We start from the raw sequence: 25445 nt of genomic DNA, 5'->3' as shown, positions 1-25445 counted from the left end.
GTGCATGTAGAGACATTCTTTTAAACATAACCTGCCCTTCTGCACTGATAATTCAGTCAGTAATCTGGTCCCTTGGCTTCATCAGGCTGCCACAATGATAAGGCTCCTCCTTCAACTTCGAAACATTACACATGCCCACACTCTGTTTTCAAAATATCCCCCCACCCATCTATAGTTCTCTGTACTAAAGATATGATGGCTATTTTGTTTTACTTATTTGATTGCTATAGCCTACAAGCCTCTTCCTGGTATGTTGGATTTCAGACCATTTGAATCCTTCCCACTCTTCCTTGCCATAATGTTGAAGGAATTCCAAGCCATTCATAGCTCTCTGGGATACTTTCCATTCCAGACCAGCCACTGTGGAAGAAATCCTCTGGCTCAGACCATAGATCTTTCTGCAGCCCAGAACAATTATGTTCCTACGTCAACCAGTAGGTTTCATGGCTGTGCTCACTGGATCTCCCTCCTTCAACAGTGACTGGGAATGCTTGCTCTGCAACAGCTTTAGTCGAAGGAACAGGAATTGAACAGGATATTATGCTTTGCTGCATGGTTATCAGACTAGACCCTATGACAGAACACCTTTCACAAAACCCTGTAGAATCTTTGTCTGCCAGTGTTTTCAAGCGTGTACCTTTAAACAAAGCATTGAATATTCCAAAATAACTTTATGCAAAGAAAATAATACCACATCTCTAGCAATGCAGGGAAAAGAATGGTTATCGTAGGGACAGATCCCTATGATAACCATTTTGAGATATGGTGATATACATGTTATATAAAGGTGTTTATTTCAGAAGCCCTAATTGGGTTTCAGATATATGAACCAGCTTTTGGGGATGGGAATTATCAATGTGGACTACCATTAATATGGGTTATTTTACCTCTAACTTCTGCTATTTTAGCAGAGGTTCCATTTTATATAATGAGACCTAGTTACTAATAATCTAGTTTAACAGTAAAATATCCTTAACGGAAGCCCATGTTGATATTCCCCTAGACAATTATACTGCATAAATATCTAAATCCTGATTATATATTGCCAGGATAAACATACATATGACAAGGTGGCGTGGTCTGGGCATGTCTTGGATGAGAAAGGCTAGCCTAAAATGGAAATAAGTATTCCCCATTTCAGAAGGGGAATGCACATCTATATCTATAAAGATCACCGTTGGGATTTAAACCTGCCATCCAGAACATCTAGGTTTCAAAATAGTGCTCCTATTGAGCAGTGCTCCACTGGAGGTATTAGGAGACATTGTCCTCTTAATTATTCCCTCCCACCCAACCTTCAAAAAAAAACAAACTGTCCATACCAGGCTCTGTGACAACTTCAGGAAAAATAAACATTTATAGGCCAGATTATACAAAGCGATTTAAGTGTTCAAGAGAAGCTCCTGACCACATAAACTGCACTCAAGCTGAATATCATCACTAACCAGCCACATCAAGTCTGAACAAGAAAGGACTGTTCCAGATGCAGAGTCAGGGAGGAGCAGGGGGTTATGCGGATGCCGCTAATAGTCAGTGCTGGTATTTGCATACCTAACCAAATAAATAGCAGTCCTGACTTAGCCCAGTCAGTTATGTAGGTGCTGGCACTGAATATTGGCCCCATCCACATAACTTCTGGGTATTGGCCTGAAGTGCTGTGATTATCCCTTCCAGCCAATCAGAGCACTGCCATCCCTTCCCACCACCATGGAAGAGGTTCTGAGCTTTCCTACATCCCCTCATAACAGCACCTGACACCCCCAAGGTTCCATTATCCCCTGTAGGCAACTCTCTGTGCCTACCTTTCCAATCCTTGGTGGTCTAGCCAGTAGCATACCAATGGCGGAGCGTTGGGGGCAGTCCACCCCGGATTCAGGCAGCAAGGGAGTGAACAGAGCAGGCGTGTGGCTGTCAGCTCTGCCAGTCCTCTGCCCTCTATATAGTTATTTCCTGTTCTGGAGCAGGGGACCAGCAGAGGTAACAGCTGTGTGTCTGCTCCACACACCCCCTTGCTGGGAAGGAAGGTCAGGTGATGTGCTTCGGGGGGGGGGGGGGGTGACATGCCAGGGGGGCTCAGTGGTGACCCACCAAAGTTGGTGAAGAAGCTAGGAAAGTCACTGGATCTAGTGGAGAAAGGGCAGGAGTGGTGCCCATTGCTCCTGCCCATAACAGTCTCCCTTCAAAATGGCTGTCATACCACTAAAGTGCTGCTAGAAGACATGGCAACCATTTTTAAGGAGGGCAATGATCAGCAGGTGCAAGTACACAACGTGAAAGATAAGCCTGAGGAAGCAGGGTCTACATGGGTACATCCTTGTGACTCTGGGCAAGTCACTTAACCCTCCATTGCCCCAGGTACAAATAAGTACCTATATACAATATGTAAGCCGCATTGAGCCTGCCATGAGTGGGAAAGCGCGGGGTACAAATGTAACAAAAAACAAAAATACATGGGGTAGGGGAACCTTGGGGAGCCAGATGCTGTTCCAAAAGATAGCAGGGAAGGGGGTCAGTTGCTGTTTCAGTGGGGTGGGAGCAGGGGGGTGGAAGGAAGGGGTCAAATTCTGTTCCAGGGGAGGTAGAAGGGAGAGGAATCAGAATCTGGGGTCAGGACCTGGTTAGATATCCATATGTGGGTCCTGTCCAATATTCAGCCAGGCACTTGCATAAGACACTTTATTTTTTTTTTTTTACCCCATGCTTTCCCACTCATGGCAGCCTCAATGCGGCAGGCGATGGAGGGTTAAGTGACTTGCCCAGGGTCACAAGGAGCTGCCTGTGCCGGGAATTGAACTCCGTTCCTCAGGACCAAAGTCCACCACCCTAACCACTAGGCCACTCCTCCACTCCCAGCTAAATATCAATCTCTCGTATGTCCTGGCAGCTGCTTCCTGTCTGGTCAGGCCCAAATATTCAATGCCTGTGCCTGCTACTGAATATGCGAGTCAAACTTAGCCAAGCACAGTAAACATTTTTAAAAATGCTCACCCTCACCAGCAGAATATTGAACAATTATGTTTCTAAAATGGCTGCCATCAATATATATGTTCTGGCACATAAACATTTAAGTTGGTATTTCATAACAGAAATGTTTATGTGCCTATTTTGGTCCTGTTGCTAATTTAGACTTAACCGATGCAAAAATGTCCATTTCAGTTTAGTTTAATGAGATTTGTAGTTTAATGAGATTTTATATACCACCCTTCCAAACACATCAGAGCGGTGAACAATTACAAAAATGTAAACGAGAAAGGAACTACAAAATCATAAAGTAAAGCGGAGCGAGAAAAGAGAAAAAGATACACCAAAATTGGAGACTGCGTCTCCAGAATCAAGAATCATGTATTTTAAAACAAGTTCCATGTTGGCAGATCCTGTTTCTAATCCCGGCCTGGACATCTCAGTTTCAATATCTACATCCTTTCTAAAATGCCGCTTAAAATGTTCAAATAGCTAAATAAGCCAGTTGTGCCATCACAATCCAAATACCCAGTATACCTGAATGCAACTCACCTTGAGCTGTTACTTACCATGTTACTGAAAAAGGTGTGATCTATCTATCGATTGATAAATATATATATATATATAGAGAGAGAGAGAGAGAGAGAGAAAAGAATCATGTGGAATAAAATGGATGTTGATTCCCTTTAAAAGTCCTTGGCTAATGTACAGTGTCAGAATAAAACCTCAGGAATAAAGATGTTGAAAGTTCAATCATCTACTGTTTTTCATTCAAAGCATTCATTATCTAGACAATTGAAAGGGAAGAGAAAAGGGGCCATGGCTGAGCTAAAATCTCCATTCAAAAACAATTCCAAGTGCTTGGCAATGTTCTGATAGTCTTTTTCAATCAACCTGTGCCAAACTTCCATCTCTCCTAATGGGATGACTGGGAACTGTTGTCTACAGAGTTCTTTCCAACTGCTCTGAGAGCAGACAGAAAATACACCATTTCTGTACAGTTTGTTCCAAATCTAAAGATACTTAGTCCTGCTCAGCAATTTGGCGTGGATTAGTAAGACATAAAATGTCTCAAACTACAACTGACTTAACAGGTAACCCCTTAACTCACACCATTAATCTCCTCATCAGAAGTGAATTTTCCCCTCAAGACTGGAAAATTGCCATTAAATTGGGTTATGTAAATTATCGCTTGTGGCCTAGAGGGTTATTCTCTAAAACATCTAAAAGAAACTGATCCATCAAACTCATAAATACTTGGACGGCAATAAACACACAGTGCAGTGGTAACAATATATGTTTTGAAAGTGTAGATAATGTATCTCGAGAAAACATTTCCCAAACATTTCTTTAGGCCATTAATATGCTTCAGAGCGGGTATGCGGCTCTGCCTCTGCTTAACATATCCAAGGCTTGTGCACAAAGAAATATAAAACAGATTTAAGGCAAAGAAATAATCAAAACTGATTTACGAAGCAGCTAGAACAAAAAAATGAGTCCCTTTCCGAATTAATTTGGCACAAATATTTAATTTATTCATATCTTGTTAACCCCCTGTATTATCAACAGACCAATTTAACTTAGAAACTCTCCATAAGATGATGCTGATGAGAAATAGTTCTTAGAACTACAAAATAGCAGCTCAGACCACTTAAACTATCCTGTACAACTCCAGCCACCTTACTGGGCAAACTGGATGAACCATACTAGTTTTTGCCTGCCACCATTTTCTGTGTTATGTGACAATATTCCAAGGTGAAATGTTGATATTCTAAAAATGTATTGGTTATTTGGCAATGGGTGACAGAAGAGAGAGACAGAGGTAGAAGTGAGGGTAGGATAAAAGGAACAGAGGGGCCCTTTTACTAAGCCGCATAAGCGCCTACACGTGCCCAACGCATGCCAATTCTGAGTTACTGCCCAGCTATACCGCATGGCCCTTGCAGTAATATCATTTTTGGCGTCGTCCACTACGCGCATCTGAAAAATATTTTTTTATTTTCTGGTGCGCATCAGCTACGTGTGTCAAGTGGCATTTGATGTGCATAGTTCATTACAGCCCATTTACCGTGTGAGACATTACTGCTAGGTCAATGGCTGGCGGTAAGGTCTCAGACCCAAAATGGCCGCGCGCGGTAATTTTTATTTTGCTGCACGTCCATTTTCGACAAAAAAAATTAAAAAGGCATTTTTTACAGGTGCGCTACACTACCGCAGGCCTTTTTTCTGCACACTTTAGTAAAAGGACCCCAGAGAGAGGGAATGGAGCAAAGGAGAAAGAGGAATGAGGAAGTAGGAGGACAGACAGTGGTTTGGAGGCATGGAGAGAGAGATGGGCAGCAGGGCTAAATAGGGGCCTCTTCTATCAAGCTGCGCTAGCAGGTCCTGCATGTCAATACTGACGAAGCCCATTCGAAGTGAACTGTCTTTGTCGGCATTAACGCACCGGGGACCACCAGTGTGGTTTGATAAGAAAGGCCCTAAAGGAGGTAGTGTGCAAGAGAAGAAAGAAAAAGACTTTGGGGAAATGGGAAAGAAATGGAGACTGTGGAACAGGTGAAAAAGTGATGAGGGAAGGGGGAGAGGGAGAGAAGGCTTCCTCTCTTCAAAAACTTAAAAATGTGATTAAATAATAGAATGTAAATGAATTACATATACAAATGTGCCTCAGGTCACTAAATGCTCTAGTGTAACTCACTTTTGACTTTACCCCTGATGATATCGTGTTTTATGCTGCAGGGGTACCAGTGGCCCTGGTAGCTGCATACTATACATTGGGGGTATCAAACTGCAGTTCTGACAAGATGCAAGCCAGTCTGGTTTTGATGACACCCCTAATGAATATGCATGAAATCCCCAGGATTCCAGTTTGACACCCCTACTGTACAGTATGGGAGTAGATAGGTAGATATCTTACACATTGGGAAATGATATGAGATATGAGTGAAATCAGTTTAGAGCAATATTAATGATGCTAATATCCCCACGTCTACAGAGTAAAAGTAAATGATCGATGTGATCAAGAGCCAAACTGACGTATAACAAAACAAGAGGAGCATGTTTTCCTTCATCCATCATTACACAAATCTGATTCGTATCACTCAAGATGTCTCAATACTGTGGCCCTTAAGAAAACTGAATTTTGGGGGCACAAGGAGTTTGTTTTTTTACAGAAAGTTCGAAATCAGATCCAACCCTACCCATTCTGAGACATTTGAAATGAAGGGAAGTTCAAGACAGGATGCCTCTTTCAAGATTGAATAGTTGCCTGAAAAGCTAGAAAAAGCATCCACCTGCCTACCTCTTCACTGTTGTTATGGCCAGGAACAGGCACACTCACAGGAGCATGTCCAGACTTAGGGGCTGAACATCAAGGTAGCAGCTGAAGATCACAGTGCTCCCTCTTTTGTTTGAACCAGTGTCTACATCAGGTCTTTCAAGAACCAAATGATTTAGGGGTATCATATTTGAATATTCAGACAACAAGTCTAAAGCAAACGTTAACAGCACAGTAAGCTTTGTGTATCGGGCCCTAAGTCACAAAAAGGTGCCTCAAATGACCACTGGAGGGATTAGGGCATGACCCCCCCTTACTCTCCCAGTGGTCACTGGCTCTATCCCACCCTCAGTGGCGTACCAAGGGGGGGCGGTGGTCCGCCCCGGGTGCACGCTGCTGGGGGGGTGCCTCGGCGAGTGCCTGTTGCCCTGTCTCAGTCCGAGTTCGCAATTCGCATGTGTTCACTGCTCCCTCTGAGTCTGCCCCAGAACAGGTTACTTCCTGTTCCGGGGCAGACTCAGAGGGAGCAGTGAACACATGCGAATTGCGAACTCGGAGACAGGGCAACAGGCGCGCACCGCGGCACCCCCCCCAGCGGCATGCACCCCGGGGGGTGTCATTTCGCCGAGGGGGGGAAGAGGTGTCATTTCGCCGGGGGGGGGAGGGGTTGCGCTGCACCCGGGGGGGGGTGCATCGGCGATCCGCCCCGGGTGTCAGCTAGGGTCGGAACGCCCCCTGCCCACCCCCCCAAGGATGTAAAAGAAACATTGCATACCAGGCTCTGTGACAGCTTCAGATGTTATGGTCAGTCCTATTAATAGACTAGTGATTGGTGCAGTGTACTATAGAGAAGGGGACCCAAGCCCATAACCCGCTTTAACTGTTACACTTGTGGTTGAAAGTGTGACCCCTCCAAAACCCACCAAAAACCTACTGTACACACATATAAGTGACACGTGTAGGCATAAGGGCTATTGAAGTGGTGTACAGTTGAGTACAGTAGGTTTTTGGCAGGTTTTGGAGGGCTCACCATACAATATAAGGGGGTAATGGTGAGATGCGTACCTGGGACCTTTTAAGTGAAGTCCATTAAAGAGCCCCAAAGAGAATGGGCTGTGTTGACATTAGCTCACAGTAGCCGCTAGCGCGGTGTAGTAAACAGGGAGGTAAATTTTTGTCCGTGAAAGCATGTAGTTGGGAGTGCGAGAGATGCTACTGGCCTTTCTGCTCTTCTTCAATCCCAGCCTAGCAGCTGCTGCTGAAGCACCAAAGCACACAGAGAAGGGATCCACAATAGAAAAACAAAAAAGGCAGAGCTGTGGAGATTCCATGTGTTATGGAGGATCAGAATTTTAAAGAATATCTTCATTGATAGAAGGCTATTGGTACAGGGAAGATAGTAAACCATCTTTCAAACAGTGCCATGCGATGTCATTTGCAAAAACAGCACCTTTCAGTGCTGATTTCAGGCATAGGAGCCACCTTTGTGGGTGCTGTGGCTAGTCCTCCATCCTCCAATCAAAGCAGCAACAGCAAGAAAGCTAAATTTAAATCATGTTTAAACCCCAAAGCAGAAAAGTTGGACATCAAGTTTCTTAGGACAAGACTTAACAATAGTTAGAAGGTGACAGTATGGTTTCAGAATGACAGAGGGCTATGGGGTCGGGGTTTGAGAGATGTAGCTGAGAGTTTGGGGATTTAGGTTTGGCCTTTGTGTGTGGGTGGGATAGGGGGTTAAGTATGAGACCTAATTGTATGAGGGTTTTATTTTCATACACTGGTTTTATTGTACTGGCCGATTTTGTTCCCTGCATTGGACAGTTTTGTTTATTGATAATGCAGTACATAAGAAATAAATGAAATGTGTCCTTTTCGTTAAGATATTGTTTAATTTCTGTTTTAACAACCCTGACAGTGCCTACCTTTTAGCTCTCATCTCTCATTCTGGTCTTAAAGCTTTCTATTAACAAAAAATGCATGTATTATTACAAATATCAGAATATTTAATGGTCACACCAATAAAACCAGGCTTGGAAAGCATCCCTAATGGTTTACAGTTCATTGACCTCTCAAGTTTAGCCCTGATTGTTTTGGTATCGTATTTGGAAACCATGTTTAAGATGTGGCCATGTTAAACAATAACAACAGAGTCCAGCATTTCTTACAAACTCAGAAGTTTAACCATTTGGCTAAATCCACATGGGTGGAAAACATGTTTTCTCCTTTTCAGACTCTTGGCACAGTAATAAAGCCGATCTAACCTAAATCTTTTCTACTCCAAGATAACGCTTAACTTTATTTTTTTCATGGACAGCCTAATTTCAAATATAGCTGTTTATCATGATACAGGAAAGGCCTCTAATTTATGTTCTTTAAAACAGTCACACTCGTGCCAACATTAAATGAAAGTCATACTGCTTTCTATCTAGCTATTAACACGGCTGGCATGGCTGAAACATTATTCAAATCCTTCACTTGATGTGATAAAGCAAGATTTTTCTCTCTCGAGACAAAGAATGAATCTGGAAGCCATCCAGCTTCCCACAGAAAGACTTTAGGCAGAGTAAACATTTTCTCTATCAATATTTGAAAGCATTCAAATTTACTTGTAACCCTCTGTGCTCTCAGGCTACTGTGTAGAGGAACACATGGGTAATGTAGGGTACTGGCTAGGCCCACAGGGTCAAAATAGAGCTACCACACCAATCCACCATCCACCTCAGCTTGTTATTCCAAACTTAAAAGATGTAACCAAGATAACATGGTGCATAATTCTCAATTGACAATAAACAGTTCAGTTCCTATGAGTTAGATCCATAATATAAATCCATACAGTCACAAATACAGTTCAACAATCCCAACGCGTGCCAAATTGGAGTTACCACCCAGTTACCACGTGGCCCTTGTGGTAATTTCAGTTCTGACGCATGGCTGCTACATGCGTCAAGTGGAATTTGACATCTATAGATCATTACCGCCTGGTTAACGCATGAGACCTTACCGCAAGGTCAATGGCTTGCGGTAAGGTCTCAGACCCAAAATGGATGTCCGGCAATTTTCATTTTACCGCACATCCATTTTCGGCAAAAAATAGGCATTTCTTGTAGGTGCACTAAAAAATAATGCTGCGCACGCCCAAAACACGTGCTTACACTACTGCAGGTCATTTTTCGGTGCGCCTTAGTAAAAGGACCCCTTAGTGCACACATGACAGAGATCCATGCAACTCTGCCACTTGCGTGAATATGTGTTGCTCATATATGAAAATAGAGGCGCTTTGTAAATACAGTTGACAAAGCTGAAAAGACATCCTTGGTTCAATAAAAGAAAGAAAACAGAGCAAAGAAATCTGAAGGTCTCTGAAGTAACTAGATATTTTCCCTGGTTATGCTTTGCAGAGAATGAAAAGAAAAAGAACTGGGGACCTCCTGACTGAGGAGCATACTGGGCGACTAAGATGCCACCGGATGCATTCCCTTGGCATTCCCATGGCTACACTTGCTTGGTTGCTCAAGCATGTTGCTAGGAGGACACTGCAATCAAGAACAGATGAAAAATTTCCCCTAAAATGAAGGAATATGCCTTTCCTTCCGGCCTCATGTTACAAAAAGAATTACAAATATGTGAAGACAGCTTGGAAATACGTTATTAAATTGGGTCAGTGTGGAATGCCAAGGGTGCATTACAGGCAATGAGAACTGTATGGGCTGGGCTGCCAACTCAGCCATATCACATCCTCTTTCTCTCTCCTTTGTATGTCCTTCTATACACAATTGTTAGATTTGTTTCTTAGCTACAGGAAGTGTAATTGAATCATTTGGTTCTACGTAGTCAACATTCATTTGGTGCCCTTGATCTATAGACCCATCCACTGTTTTGAACAGCTTTAGCACAGAATGAGGAAAGTTCTTTTGAAACTAATGAGCAGGCCTCAGTGTTAATTGTTAAAAACAATTCCAAGCTATTTTGCAAAGAGAAAGCTTTGACCCAAAGAAAATGAATGCTGCTGCTGCTGTTGAATAAGCCTACGAACACTTTAAGAAAGGGATTTCAGCTTGGATGGCATAAGAATTAGCTAGCCTGAAGTACTTGTTCCCTCCTTTCCCAAAGCAACTGCACAGAAATATAGCCTCTTGTATCTCTTGAAGAAAGCAGTCTTTTAATAAAACAGTTATTTTTGACAAGTGTTGGATCTTTAGGATTTCAAGGGAATTAGTACATACTCCTTGGCAGAGTTCCCTCATTCAATTGAGATAAAGCTATGTGGTAGCTCTTGGAGAAGATAGTTATTTCTTTATCTGGTAGGTCTCCACGTAATCATATTTTTTATTTTATATTTCCCATCTGCAAAAGGAGTAACATTAAAAAAATTATTCACTTCCATGTTTTCATATTGAGCTACAATCTGTTGGAATTCTCTTCCTTTTGAGGTAAGATCAGAAGCCCATTACAGTTTTGAAGGAAACTGAAGACATTTTTATTTCAAAAATTTCTTAACTAGCTTCACAGTTAACTGATGATTTTGGTATTAGAAACTATAGAAAGTGAATTATTTTTATGGTTATCAATTTTTATTTGAATAACTCTTAGAAATGGCTAGTCTTCTTACTTTTGGAAAGTAGTGGAATATAAGAACTTTTATTGTAAGGCATTGTATTGTTTTATATTGATGTTTTATTCCACAATTGATATACTACCTTTCTATTGATATAGTCAAAGCAATTTGCATGTACTGTTTTTTGCAGGTATTTGTCTGTCCCTAAGAGGCCCACTATCTAAGGTTATTTGTACCTGGGGCAATGGAGGGTTAAGTGATTTGTCCAGGATCACAAGGAGCTGCAGTGAGAATCAAACCCAGTTCTCCATGATCTCAACTCACTGCACTAACCATGGCAAGGAGTGAATCAGGAAGAGAAAAGAAGGCGATATGAGTGAAAACATTCGATTCCCAGGCCACAGAGAAAGAAACAAATGATGAGTTTTTGTATGTAGTAGTTATTATTTATATAGTTATAGGATTTTAATATATTGTCTTCCTAGACGAACGCCTTGCCCAAAGCAGGCTACAGCATCAATAAATCAAAATAAAAGATATTATCAAACCATTATTATCTATATCAATGGCTCCCAACTTGGGATTTATCAGCCCCTTAAGGGTCCCTGAAACTACACAGAGAATCCTCTAAGGGAGACAGCTGAAATGCAGCTACTAAGAAAAAGAATAAGCTGACCTTACTTCTGATGAGCTCTTCTACATAATCCCATGCTACCCACACCAGACAAGGAAGACTGCAGTTCAAAGAGCTCAAATATGTGAAATAAAGAGGAGAAAGTAGCTTATTACTGTCACAGGGAATTTGAGGCCTTTGACAGGAGACAAGGAACAGTACAGTTGATGGGTGCCACGAGGAGTTCAAATCGTCATGGAGGGGAGGTTGGGATGATCACTATTACTATGAGCCTGAATAGGATGAAGAAAAACTGGGAAAAGCATGGCTGACTATGGTCACCAAGAGCACGAAGTCACATAAAGAAGAGGAGGAGAACTGTGCTGTTGCATGATATGACTGGAAGGGGCAAATGTGGTGTTTACCCCAATAAGCATTTCTGGGACTACTGTATGTGCTCTAGCTGCTCTTCAGACTTGGAAGTCAAAGTTGCACTGAGTACTACAGCTGTAGTGATGGAGGGGAGAAAGGCAGGAGGTGCAGCAATGTATATAGAGAAAAGTAGGGCAGGATGGAATACACTTGGTACGAGCCCTTCAGGGGGATACGGACAGGGAAGAAGGAACTTGGGAAGGGACTATGAGGTGAGGATGGATGTAGAGTTGAGTAAGGATCCACTGCAAGAAAAGGACATGACATCTTCCTGACTGCATGGGTGAGGGGAAGCAGAGCAGAGGAGATGGCATTCAAAACAGGACTATGGGGGTCACCAGTCAGGAAAGAGCCACAGGGAAATGCAGAAGGTAGGGAGTGCAGAAAGCGCCAGGAGAGGGAGCAGGGCAAGACGGAAGGCATCTGCAATTAACCCATAGGGGGGGCCGCAGAAGGAAGAAGCCTTGGGGGAAGAGTAGAATATAAAAGATCAGGGAAGGGGCTAGCACGTCTTTGTAAAAGGGCCCCTTAGGGCACTAACCCACCTTATTTGCCTGTTAACATGTGTTAAAGGGCTCTAACACTGGCTGTTGTACCCTAATGCACCAATAATTAAGTCACCCTCGTTACACAGTAATGGAATGAAAAACATTCAAATAAATGTAAAGCAGCTCATTACGATGTAGATACTATACCGAGCTTCTGGTGTTCATAATCCACATTATAGCTGGTAAAATAGCCCAACAGTAACTATCTCTCATCCTCAGTTCATCTATCAGCAAACTTTCATGGGTCTGGGTTTGATTGATATAGGTTCCTGAAATAATGCTTTGTATTTCCCACTGCTAAACTAATTCTTTTTTAAAAATTCTTCCTTTGTTGCACATAATCAGCAGTTTCCTTTCCTGCGTATACTATTGGATTCTCACTTATTCCATCTACATGTTGGAATGCTTGTGTAAGTTTAATGATGGAGATAGATTCTGGACACTTACTTTTATACTTCAGTGCTCTTTGTATATTTGGATCTACTGAAGCTATTAAGTAGACCTGGAGGCATGTGATAGTAGTTTTATGTGCATATCTCTATGAGGCGCATTTCTCCTTTGGCTCAAGGAACATACAGTCTTGGCATACAAGGAGCGGCATTTTAGAAGGGACGTACAAGCATGCTTATAGATGTCCAAGCCAGGATGTCTACTCTTAAGCAAGTATTTTAGAAAAGGGTCTGCTGGGACATCCATGCAGGCATGTATTATATAGAAGGGGATCTATCCCGGTGTGGAGTGGTCCCGGTGGACTGGAGAAGGGCGGATGTGGTTCCTTTGCACAAGAGTGGAAGTAAGGAGAAGGTAGGGAATTACAGACCTGTCAGTCTGACCTCGGTGGTGAGTAAGCTAATGAAAACGCTTCTAAACAGGTGGATTGTGATATTTCTTGAACTACATGAAATGCGGGACCCCAGACAGCATGGCTTCACTAGTAGCAGGTCGTGTCAGACGAATCTGACTGTCTTCTTCGACTGGGTGATCAAACAGTTGGATGTGGGAGTGGCGCTTGATGTGGTATACTTGGATTTCAGCAAAGCCTTTGACAAGGTATAAGCCCCTAATGCAATCCATTGGTTTTCTTATATTTTGTTATTGTGATGACTTATACTGTGCCAAAACTGAAAACTCTTATCTCTTCTATCTGTTCAATAATAAATGGAGCCTATTGTGAACACTATCCACCCTAAAAGGCTGTTTTCTGGCTGTACATGAGGAATTGTGATATTGAATAAATAAGTGTATGTTTGTGTCCCTAGTCATGCATCCAAAGGTTATATAATCCTTTCAAGATAGCCAGTTAATCATTTAACTTATTAGTGGAACATAACCACAGAGGCATGGTATGGTCGCATTTTCAATACGGTAATACTAGGGTCCAGCTAAGGAACAGGTTATTTTGAGTTAGTCTTCATTGGACCAAACTTCTTTCATTGTGCCATCACCATCCAGCTGGATAGGCAGTGTCTTAAAAGGTGGAGGATAAAGGATTTTTTACATTTTGCCTCACATTATCCCAAGCAAATTTGGGTTCAATGTGGCTTACATTTGAAAATACAGAGAGACAGAATAATAGAATTCAGTTATATCATGGGAGCAAGTACATGGATATGTCTGAAACATTTAACAAAGATAAGATTACCATATATACCCAGCTGGGCATTTAAAAGTCTGTCCTTTAATGATGCCACATGTTCAGAAATCATAGCCATAAGTATACACTGTTATTCAAATATTATCAAATGTATACACCAGAACAGGCATCCATGCACATATTGCAAAAGTAAACAACAACTTCTACAGAGTACATCCAAAATTAATTTTTATTTTCTGATTTCCATCTTCCAAAGTTCCAGACAGCAGATGTACAGATCAGCAGAACCCAAAGCATTCCAAAACATGTAAAGTAAAAACAAACAAATAAACAAACATGGTTTATACCTAATTGTTCAACCACCCTTAGGATTCACCTTTGGGTTTAAAAAGCAAAACTATGTGCATGCAAGAACTGGATAAACGAATTAAAACAAAGTTTACAGCAAATGCCCTTACTTAATAAGTAATACTTGGTAGCAATAATGAAACAGTGATGGAATATTCACATAGCAAGCAGCATGAGCCAACAGATTTATTTTCCATTGAACATAATTAACTTTGTATGAATTTGGCTGCTAATACTGTGCTGAAATGGACAATGTTGGCACATTTAGACTGCCTCTGGACAGAACTTCTGCATGAAGGAAGCCCCTACCTCATTATTCAATGCATAACTGTGAAATAGTGGTAATTAAAAAAAAAGTCAAGTACATTTTTATAATATACCATTGCATTCCATAAAACAAAAAGGAGCAAGTTCCCACATTCCATCTTTTTCTTTTGATATAGGCACAGGAAAAAAAAGATATTAAATACTCCCAGTTTCAACCTAATTGATGTTTTTTTAAATTGTACTTATAAATAGTAAGCATGATTGTTAAGTGCCTGATTCTCATAACATGATGTCTGTTTTTGTGTCCCTTTACTAGGTGAAAGCATCTCTGCATGAATACAGAGAGTCCCTATAACCAGTCCATCCAAATGACACAATGATTTAAAATGTAGAACAAATTAGTAGAGGAGTGGTTAGGGTGGTGGACTTTGGTCCTGGGGAACTGAATTCGATTCCCACTTCAGGCACAGGCAGCTCCTTGTGATTCTGGGCAAGTCACTTAACCCTCCATTGCCCCATGTAAGCTGCATTGAGCCTGCCATGAGTGGGAAAGCGCGGGGTACAAATGTAACAAAAAAAAAAAACCATTGAAACCAATACTTCCTCTGTGTACATCCATATGCTGCACAAGGCAGCATGTTTGAAAATATAATTGAGATTAAATAAAAATGCTACCAACAATAAAGAATGACAATGAGAATGCATCTGTTAAAAGGTGTGCTTGCTTTCTTTTGTGTGTACTAGGTGATGACTGCACAAGGGGAATGAGAAACAGTGACTAACCAAATTGGCTTCAACTTTTTGATGTCATCACATCTCCTGCTTTCTTCAACCTCCTTGGGCTTCACTACCTGGATGCACTTCTACTCCTTTTTCCACTTCCTTGGTTCTTCAGCTAGTTTATTAAATTATCGAGCTATCAAATTTCTGATCTTTGTTCCGTAAACCTAATTGATATCTTCTGTCTCACAGAAACCTAGCTTAAGGACGGTGAGGAGACTTACCTATTTCAATGTATTCCTCCTAGTTTTACAGCTTTTTACTTTGCCTGCTGATCAAAATGGGGTGGTGTCTTGGCCATCTGCCTCCCTGCTCTTGATTCGGTCACTGAAATTTCCTCTGATGAGTTTACATACCCAGAAATTCTGGGTCTCTGTGTTACAGCACCCTTTTACTATCCTACTTACTATCCTAAGCTGTTACTTTCCCCCTTCACATTCTCAACAAGCTTGGAATGCTTTGCTTCGAACTTTGGCAGATGCTTCTGCACGTTATAATGATCTCGTAATCGTAGGTGATTTCAACACCCATGTTGACTCCCTGGCTCACCCATAGTCAATGGGCTTTCTTTCTTTTTTGGGAGATGCTAATCTTGTCCTACTGGTGGATTTCCCTACGCATCAAGCGGAACATATTTTAGGTCTGATTCTCATACAAGAACTCTCTTTTCTTGCTATTTCTCATTTGTCCACTACAGCTTTTTCTTGAACCGACCATGTTCTTCTCAGTGCACAGTTAACATGTAAGGTATCTCAGGTCTCTAAAATCTCTGCTCCTAATGCTGAATCCCAGCACCCCCCCTCCCCCCATTTTTGTTTTCGAGATCAGTCTACTTTTTCATCTCTTTTATGTTTTTACCTGATATGGTATGGCCGCTGGAACTCAGTGCTCTCTACACTTTTTATGATTTCCTCTCAGTCTATATCACATATTTGACAACGCCCACATAATCTCTGTTATCGCAACCAATTGTCTCTTTTATAATGTCAAACCTGTAGGACTGAATGTAACTGGCACAAACTGCATTTTCCTGATTATTTGAGAATTTATAGAGCAGCTTCCCACTTTTATTTGGCCCAGGTTAAGCTGGCTAAAAACTCTTATGTTTCCAAATTACTTATGAATTCAATAAACCCCTAGAACTCTCTATTTTCAGTTTTTTTTCTAGTCTCATTAATAATGGATCCCAAGTTACCTCTTCTCTTTCTGTCGCTAACTTACTAGCCTCTTTTTTTCTCTGATAAGGTTGCATCACTTCAGGCCTCTTTTTCTCTTTCTCATCTTTCAGTAGGGACCCCAGTTTCTACTGTGAACTCATTGACTGATGTTAATCCAGTTTTATGTACCTTATGGTCATCTTTACTATCCCCTCAATGACTCAATTTTCTATCATCATCTCTTCTATGCACAAGACTACTTCTCTTTCAGATCTTTTCCCATCTTCTTGGATTAAAATTTCCAGACACGGTCTTCTCCCTTTAATATTATAGCTTGTCAACCTAAGTCTATCTACTGGATCTGTGCCCTCTCCTTGGAAGAGAGCAGTGGATAAACCCATCTTGAAAAATTCTACAGCTGATCCCTCGGTTCCAAATCATTACCGCCCCATTTTTAACGTTCCCATTCTATCCAAGATCATTGAGAAAGTATTTTTTGAACAGTTGCTTGAATTCTCAGATTATCACTATGTTTTGCATCCACACCAAACCTGGTTTTGAGCAATTCATAGTACCGAAACCATGCTTACAGCACTAAACAGCAAGCTCCATTCCTCTCATGATGTCAGTCACATTGTTCTTTCTACTGCCTTTGTCCTAGTGGACCACTTATTATTCCTGGCACGTCTCCAGTCTTTGGGAATTTTGGGTAAACTTCTTCAATGGTTTTCTTCATTTCTTTCGGAAAGAACCTTCACTATATCTACCCCTTCTACTTCATCCACTATCTTATGGTGTTACCCAAGGGTATATCCTCTCTCTCTTATTATTTAACATTTTATTGAGTCACCTGGCACTTCTCATCCAAAAACATAAAAACATAATATCAAATTCTTCATATATGCAGATGACATTCTCTTAATTTCCCCAGTATCTCCTTTGGCTCCAGATCTCACCCTCTTCAAGGTTGTCTTCATGCTCTCACAGATTGGTTACTGCAGCATAAAAGGGTTTTAAATCCTTCCAAAACAACAGCCTTTTGGATTTCTGATTTACTATCTCCCCTGTCCATCCCACTCAATCTGTTCAATATTAATATTTCTCCAATGTCTTCCTTCCGGTACTTGGGTGTTATCTTTTCCTCTAGGCTTGCTTTTGATCAACAGGTTTCACAAGTGGTCAAAAAGAGTTTCTACTGGATTTTCCTGCAATTCATTTTTCTTTGTCAAACTTGCTAGATATCTTTTGGCCATAAATTGTTCTGAGTCTCGATCTAAGTTGAACAAAGTCCATTATGCAGATCTGGTTGTAATCAGTTTCTAAAATTCCTCTGTGCCTGCCCTGCCCTTTCAAGTTACAGAGGAGTTTGAGTTTGCATTTATTCCCAGGATGTTTTGAATTGTACAGCTATTGTTTCAAGCCTTGGTCAGCTGTTCTCCAGTTCCAAGAACATCTACAGCTGCTTTGCGGACAGATAAAAAAAAGGGGCTATTTTAAGTGAACATGAAATATGCATCATATCAGCACAGAGTTTTAGGTTAAGACAGAAAACCAGCTAGTTTATGCATATTTACTCTAGTCATAAAGATTAATAGATTAACATAGGTGTTTAAAAATTAAAATAAATATGTGTGTGTGTGTGTGTGTGAGAGAGAGAGAGAGAGAGAGAGAGAGGGAGAGAGAGAGGGAGAGATTTTATTTGTAACTCAATCCGCAAGCGGGTGTTTAACCTGTGGAATGGTTTAAGAAGAAATCACAGCTTGACAAGAGAAGAGGAAGTCAATAGACCCTACCTACTATTGAAATAGCTGAACTGCACTGGTGCCATTAGCTTGAAAGAGATCAAAAGGACATTCAAGAGAAGAAAGATTGATTGAGATAGCTCAAAAACTTGAACTGAAAATGAATGCTGGCAAGCAAAGTTGACTAAAATGGATCAGCGCTGCGTATGTCTAGTAGTGCTACAGAAATGATAAGTAGTAGTAGTAGGATCAGAAGAGAAAGAACAACTCTGTCATGCAAAGAGTAAATCCATAGAAGAAGTGAGTTCCCTTTCAATGGTAGCATGGTTGCAACTGATGGAAACAATAACAGAGGTCAAATCTAGAACCAGTAAGACCAACCTGCTCCTTTTCATGCTGCAGAATATCTTGGCATACAAGCAAGTAGGAACAAAGAGTAAACAGGATTTCTAAGAGCAACACCTTTAATGTGCTATTGTATGTCTCAAGGCAAATTTTTTTTAACAAGAATAACTTGAAAGAGCTGCTTGAAGGTCCTTAGAAATTTTAGGGAAGAAAAATCTCTGGCCAAGATCCTCATTAAAGTAGTGATTTTCCATCTCTTTATTTTTTTTTTCTTCGGAACCAGTAAATCAATCACTGACCCCTCCAAATAATGCATCTTCTGACTATAATAAAGATCAAGATAAATAATTAACAGCTATAATCACTTCAAGTAATAACTATAAGTAAACAAATATTCATGGTACTTGTAAATTCTGGGCTCTGTGACAGCGTTGGGAGAAATAGATGAATATGTTTCCAGCACGAACATTTATGTTGCCATTTCATACCATAGATGTTCATGTACTGACACAGAGATGTTTATACTCACAGGATATTTCAGACCCCCCCCCCCCCCCTATTTTTTAAGGGATGTTCACTCTGCACGTCACTGGCACATGAATGCTACTTCACCATGTATTCTAGAACAGAATTGGCAGATCCTGTTCTAAGATACAAGCAGACTTTCAGATGTCCCAATTTGGATGTCTAAATTCCAGTTTGGATGCCCTATCTAAAATGTCATGCCATGTGTCTTTATAAAATTGGTATCCAGCCCCAGCCCCAATATTGTGCAAATCCACATACAGAATTTGACACCCACTCTGAAAAAGGTGTAAATTTGTGCATATGTATCTGCGTATTTAATAAAATATGTGCATACACTGTAACTGTAACTCCATCTCCACACCACCCAGGAATGCCTACATGCATTTTATGTAAAAGTACATGTGATATTTTAACATGTATAATTTATGCAATATGAAGTTACATAAATTTATAGAAGGCCTTTTTTCCAAGTAAAATAAGACTGAGAACCAGGGAGCTCTGATGACTTGTGATCTTGGACAAGTCACTTAGGGCTAGATTCTATATATGGCACCTGAAAAAAATCTGCGTGGAAAAGAATTACGCCTAGATGTATTTTCTAAAGTATGTCTTTAGACTAGACTTAACTTTCCGCATGGTGTATACAATATGTGGAGTGGCTCGCCATGCGACTAAATTTGGTAGCGTCCATTTAGGCCATGTTTTACTTGGAGTAAATCCTGAGGCCTAAATTACGTGCAAATCGGTTGTATTCTATAATAATGTGCATAGATTTTTAAAATACCCAAGCCCCGCCAATGGACATGTGACTTTAAATTTAGGCGCACCACGTTATATAATACATTTATCGAGTTGTGCGTGTAAATCTCAATCAATGCCAATTAGTGCTGATAATTGCTTGTTAACATCCAAATAACAATGCTGATTAGCTAGTTAACTAAGTTATGCGCATTGTTATAGAACATGCTTCGGTTTCTGTACGTGCGCCATTTATACAATCTGGGGGTTAATGCTCCACTACTTCAAGTACGAACTTAGGGGTCAATATTCAGTTGCAGTGGTCAATGGCTTTTAAAATGCTGCTGTCATGGTCACTCACCAGAGTGCAGGCCTCCTCACCTCACACCAGACCACAAGCCTCCATGCCTCACATCAGGACACAGGTTTCCATGCCTCACGCTGGGGCGTGGGCTTCCAAACCTCAGGGGACTGTGGCGCATCTTTCCGCATCCTACAAATTTTACTTCTGGGCTCCGAGACAGCTGGGGGTAGTGGGCAGCAAAGGCGGAGCCGGAACCGGCAGAAGAATGCTTAGGAATCCAGGAATGTCAGCTGGGTGGAGCACTGACATCAGATGCCAGTGCTCCTTTTTCTGTGAGGCTTTCTGGTTTCTCAGGGCTTCAGCTACATTTCTCCTTCCTCGTGAGAGCTGCGACGGTCTTGCTTTCTCCCTGGCCTGTTTACCTGACATTGACCTGGATTGGATCCTGAATATTCTCTGCCTGTTGCCTACCAAGACTCGGACAGGAGCTCTGAACGTTCTCTCCTGCTGCCTGCCAAGTCCTGGACCGAACTTTGACCATCTGCTTTCTGCCGCCTGTTCTTCCAGGTCAGTTGCCCCTTTTTCCTTTGGCTGCTCACCCCTCTGAGCCTGACCGTCTCCTGGTTGTCCTTCTCATTTTATCCGAACCCAGGAGCTCAACCCTTGGGGAACTGTGACTGGTATAAGTGAAGCTTCCTGAAAGCTGGACCACCTCTGTTCCCGTAGTAGGATGGCATAGGGGCCCACCACCTTACGCATTAACAAGACCATGACAGCTGCTCACTGTGGGCTGCTTTAGACCTGAATATTCAGTGCCAGGTCACATCCGGCTACTGGCACTGGCCATACAGGTTTATACAGGTTCTGGATGACTGCTAGAAGTTATTTGTGTACCGCAGATACTCTGTGGTAATACTTGCTCAGATCTGGATACCGGTGTTGAATATTGGCTGTGGCAATCAGACGTAATATCAGATTAAATGCTGCTGAATATTATGCTGGGACTGATCAGCAGGAGTTAACCAGATAGGAGACACTCTTGCCCGGTTAACACTCACGGAATTTCAATACCTTAGATTAAAAGCCTTCTGGGAACATGTATCTGAATGTAACTCACCTTGAACTACTGGGGAAGGTATTTCCTACTTCCAAAATCCCCTCATCCCTGTGCATTTTATGTATATGTGCTAACATTTTTAAAGCACCCAAATGAACTGAATATCTAATAAAGGGAGAAATGAAGAGGAAAAACAGGAGACAAAAGATACAACATGCAGAAGAGTGTACAGTAAATATTACTATTGCAGTTTGCAGATGGGGTAGAATGTTCAGAATATAAGAATAGTCATACTGGATGAGACTGATGGTCCATCTAGCCCAGTATCCTGCTTCCAACAGTGGTCAATACAGATCACTTACAAGTACCTGGAAGAATCCCAAATAGTAGCAACATTCCATGCTGCTAATCTCAGGGATAAGTAGTGGCTTCCTTTATATCTATCTCAATAACAGACTATGGACTTTTCCTCCAGGAACTTGTCCAAAACATTTTTAAACCCAGATACACTAGCTGGTGATGAGTTCCAGAGCTTAACTATTCGTTGAGTGAAAAAATATTTTCTTCTATTCATTTTTAAAATATTACCATGTAACTTCATGGTGTGTCCCCTAGTCTTTGTATTTTTTGAAAGAGTAATTTATGTTTACCTGTTCCGCTCCACTCAGGATTTTCTAGACCTCTATCATATCCTTTCTTAGCCGCCTCTTTTCCAAGCCGAAGAGTCCTACCCTCTTAAGTCTTTCCTCACATGAAAGCAGTTCTATCCCCTTAATTCTTTGGTCACCCTTCTTTGAACCTTATATATATAATACAAATTTACTATCTCTTCTGATGTATTGACATCTTTCAGAAAAAAATGATTTACTGCTATTTCTTAAAAGTGAATATTCTGTTGTGACATGAGAGATATAAACATGTTTCACTGTTATAATCCTGTATGCTGATTTTAAAACTTGAAGTAAAAAAAAGTCAAATAGAGCGCTCAGAAAAATGGGATGACAGTTCATTCCTGGCACAGTAGGAAAAACCCTTGAGATGACCTACCTCTCAGAATGTAGTTCTGGTAGTTTTGGTCGGCCTCAGCTCCCACTTTAATCAGGCAAGTCAAGCCCTCAGCAACAACAAACTCGTGGACCAAATCCTTGTCATCCTGCCAAACAGAGATAGGGAGTTCAAAAAAAGAGAGAGAATAATCATTCTCAAAGGCAAGGAAACCAGATATATTACAACATAAATCAAAAGCTACAGTAGCAGTACAAATCAACACCACCAAAAAGAATGACCTGGAAAGTGATATTGCCCTCATGAATTTCTATCTCCTGCCCGATATTTGACATGTCAACCTACAATGGCGCAGAGGAGTAGCCTAATGGTTAGAGCAGTGGGCTGAGAACCAGAGAAAACAGGTTGAAATCTGACTAACACCCTTTGTAGATCTTGGGCAAGTCACTTTAACAGTTCCATAACTTAATGCCATGCACTGAGTGCCAATTAGCTTGTTAAGATAATTAAAATGTGCACACAATTTATACATTGCTGTTATTTGTCATGTAAAAAGATGTTTATCAAGCCTGAACAAACATATATTTTTCTATAAATAAACTATAAAACACAGGAAACCAAGCACCTGAACCTGATGAATTAATCTTCCCTGACATGAGAACAAATCACCCTCTACCTCACCTCACAACAAATACCCACCCCCTCTCCCTTACCAATCTCTCTCTTCATCCACTACTCCCCCATCTACAATCTGTCTCTTCTTCCTCTACTCCCCCAGCTAGTCTCTTAATTTGTATTTCTCTACCTCCACGATCTAACATTGTAAGCCACATTGAACCAAACAATGCTACTATGAATAAATAAATAAATATAGAATCCGGGGGGGGGGGGGGGGGGGGGGGAAGGGCTTGCCTAAATATACCATGCAATGTTTGGGGCCCAAGGTTAGGTGCTGGGATGATCCACACTAAGGAGGCGCTAAATGCTAGAGACGCCCATAGGAATATATGGGAGTCTCTAGTGTTTAGTACACGCTTATTTTTAGCATATGCTGAAACGCTAGCATGCCTTGTAAAAGGGGCCCTAAGTGCGAGTTCTATATTGGCAATTGCACATGTTTATTTATTTAAAACATTAAATAAACTGCATGATCCAAAATTACTCAGCGGTGTACAATAGAACAATCATAATACAACATCATAACATACAAGACAAACCAGTTAAACATAATAATGAACCAGCTTAATTATGAAAGATCTGTCAAAATAAAAATGTTTTTAATTCTTTCTTGAACTGATTGACATTCTGCAATGTAGGTAAGTTCAGTGGCAGCTCATTCCACAACTTGGGACCTATCACTTTAAAAATAGAGGCAGGATACTCAAGCCTGACCACCTTAAAAGAAGGAACTTCCAAAAAGGCAGGTATTAGAGGGTCTCAAGGCTCTTAAAGCTGATAAATCCTCTAATCACTGTTGTAGAATTCTCACCAAACACAAAAGTACAAAGGGCCGCCAAGATAAGGGTGTCAAATCAGAAGTTTATTGCTAAGACCTGACATGGTCTGTGTTTCGGCCAACCCACCTGCTTCAGGGGTCTTCTAAATGTGAACAAGTTCAATTATAGCAACCCTTCAAAGGAGAATGCCAAATCTCAGGTGATTGAAACATCAACAAAAAGTACGAGAAAAATTGTCTCACGATTCACACTCTGCTTTAGAAAAGCTGAGAAACAATATACTTTTTTGTTGTAGAAGTCTAGTATAAATCCTCAGTTATGCACCTAACTTTATGCACAACCACTTGCCGGCTCAATGGCTGGCATAAATGCTCATGACTAACAGTATATAAGTAACTGTCATAGCGCTGCCGTAACTCCTACCTGATGCACCTTTTTCCCTCCTGGAGGGTCCCGCAGTGTTCGGGGGCCGTAACTGGTGGTCAGGCTTGTCGGTCCACCTGTGCATCTGCCTCCAGAGTCCAGTGGCATTCGTCAGACGTGATGCAGCGCCTGGGTGGCTGGTTTCTAGGGCACAGCGAAGATCTGCCCTTATAGGGGCAGCGCACTGAAGTTCCGGGACACCCGCTAAGCCCCACTTCCGACCTTGGGGGTATTTAGGACAGTTCCTAAATTCCATCAGGGCCTTCACAACAAGGTTGCCTACTTTGATGTGCCTTCCCTTGTGTTAGAACATAAGAACATAAGAATAGCCATACTGGGTCAGACCAATGGTCCTCTAGCCCAGTATCCTGTTTCCAGCAGTGGCCAAACCAGGTCACAAGTACCTGGCAGAAACCCAAATAGTAACAACATTTCATGCTATCAATCCCAGGGCAAGTGGTAGCTTTCCCATGTCTGTCTCAATAGCAGATTATGGACTTTTCCTCAAGGAATTTATCCAAACCTTTTTTAAATCCAGATACACTAACCACTGTTACCACATCCTCTGGCAAAGAGTACCAGAGCTTAACTATTTGTTGAGTGTCCCCTAGTCTTTGTACTTTTGGAATGAGTAAAAAATCGATAGTGCACAATACTCAGCTGCTATCAATATAAGTATGCCAATAAATTTAGGATAGCAAGAAGGCTGAATATCATCGCTACCCATAGAGTGAGTGATGGTCATTGCTGTCCATGTACATACAGCGCCACTCACTATTCAAATAATGGTGCTGAATATATGAACCATATTTAAATGCTGTGACAGGCACTAAAAAAAAAAAAACCTGCGGTCAATATTCAGATGCTACCATCAGAGTTTTTTTTTCCAATTCAAGGATTTGTAAATGGTACAAAAATAGCACAACTCTAGTGGTAGAGGCAAATTCTGCTAAACCTTCACATTCCCTTCTGTTTGCAAGTGCTACTTAGTAACTCTACTGCAAAAACTGGATGGAAGGTATACTTTCCCTGCCTGGTTTCACATCTAATTTCCAAAGCTTTCAGAAGGGAATATACCTCGTATATGCATCTGGTGTTAAAAATGTTTTAAGCAGGCTAAGACTTTCATCTGCTTCAGCGGGACTCTATTAGCAATTATTTTCCAGTTTATCCAAATGGCTCAAAATTTCCTGCCTCATAAATTTCCCTCTTGTTAATAAAACAGACCGCAGCTGAGCTGGTTTCTCTTCCAAAAATGGCTACGACGAAAACGCACTGCTTCCTCCGACGGACTGCTGATACTTGTATATGTCA

The 25445-nt window shown here is 41.3% G+C and overlaps 1 protein-coding gene across 4 annotated transcripts in view; it reads right to left on the bottom strand.

Moving 5' to 3' along the window:
- Positions 1–25445, bottom strand: part of FHOD3 (formin homology 2 domain containing 3) — a 942952-nt gene that overhangs the window by 403765 nt on the left and 513742 nt on the right. For all 4 annotated transcript variants that reach the window (XM_030204545.1, XM_030204553.1, XM_030204563.1 and 1 more), the window contains exon 5: positions 22294–22399. In XM_030204545.1, the coding sequence (XP_030060405.1) occupies positions 22294–22399 (106 nt within the window). The remainder of the gene's footprint in view (positions 1–22293; positions 22400–25445) is intronic.

Source organism: Microcaecilia unicolor, chromosome 1 (genome assembly GCF_901765095.1).
Source record: "Microcaecilia unicolor chromosome 1, aMicUni1.1, whole genome shotgun sequence".
NCBI lineage: Eukaryota > Metazoa > Chordata > Amphibia > Gymnophiona > Siphonopidae > Microcaecilia > Microcaecilia unicolor.
This window is presented reverse-complemented; position numbering and strand designations above follow the sequence as displayed.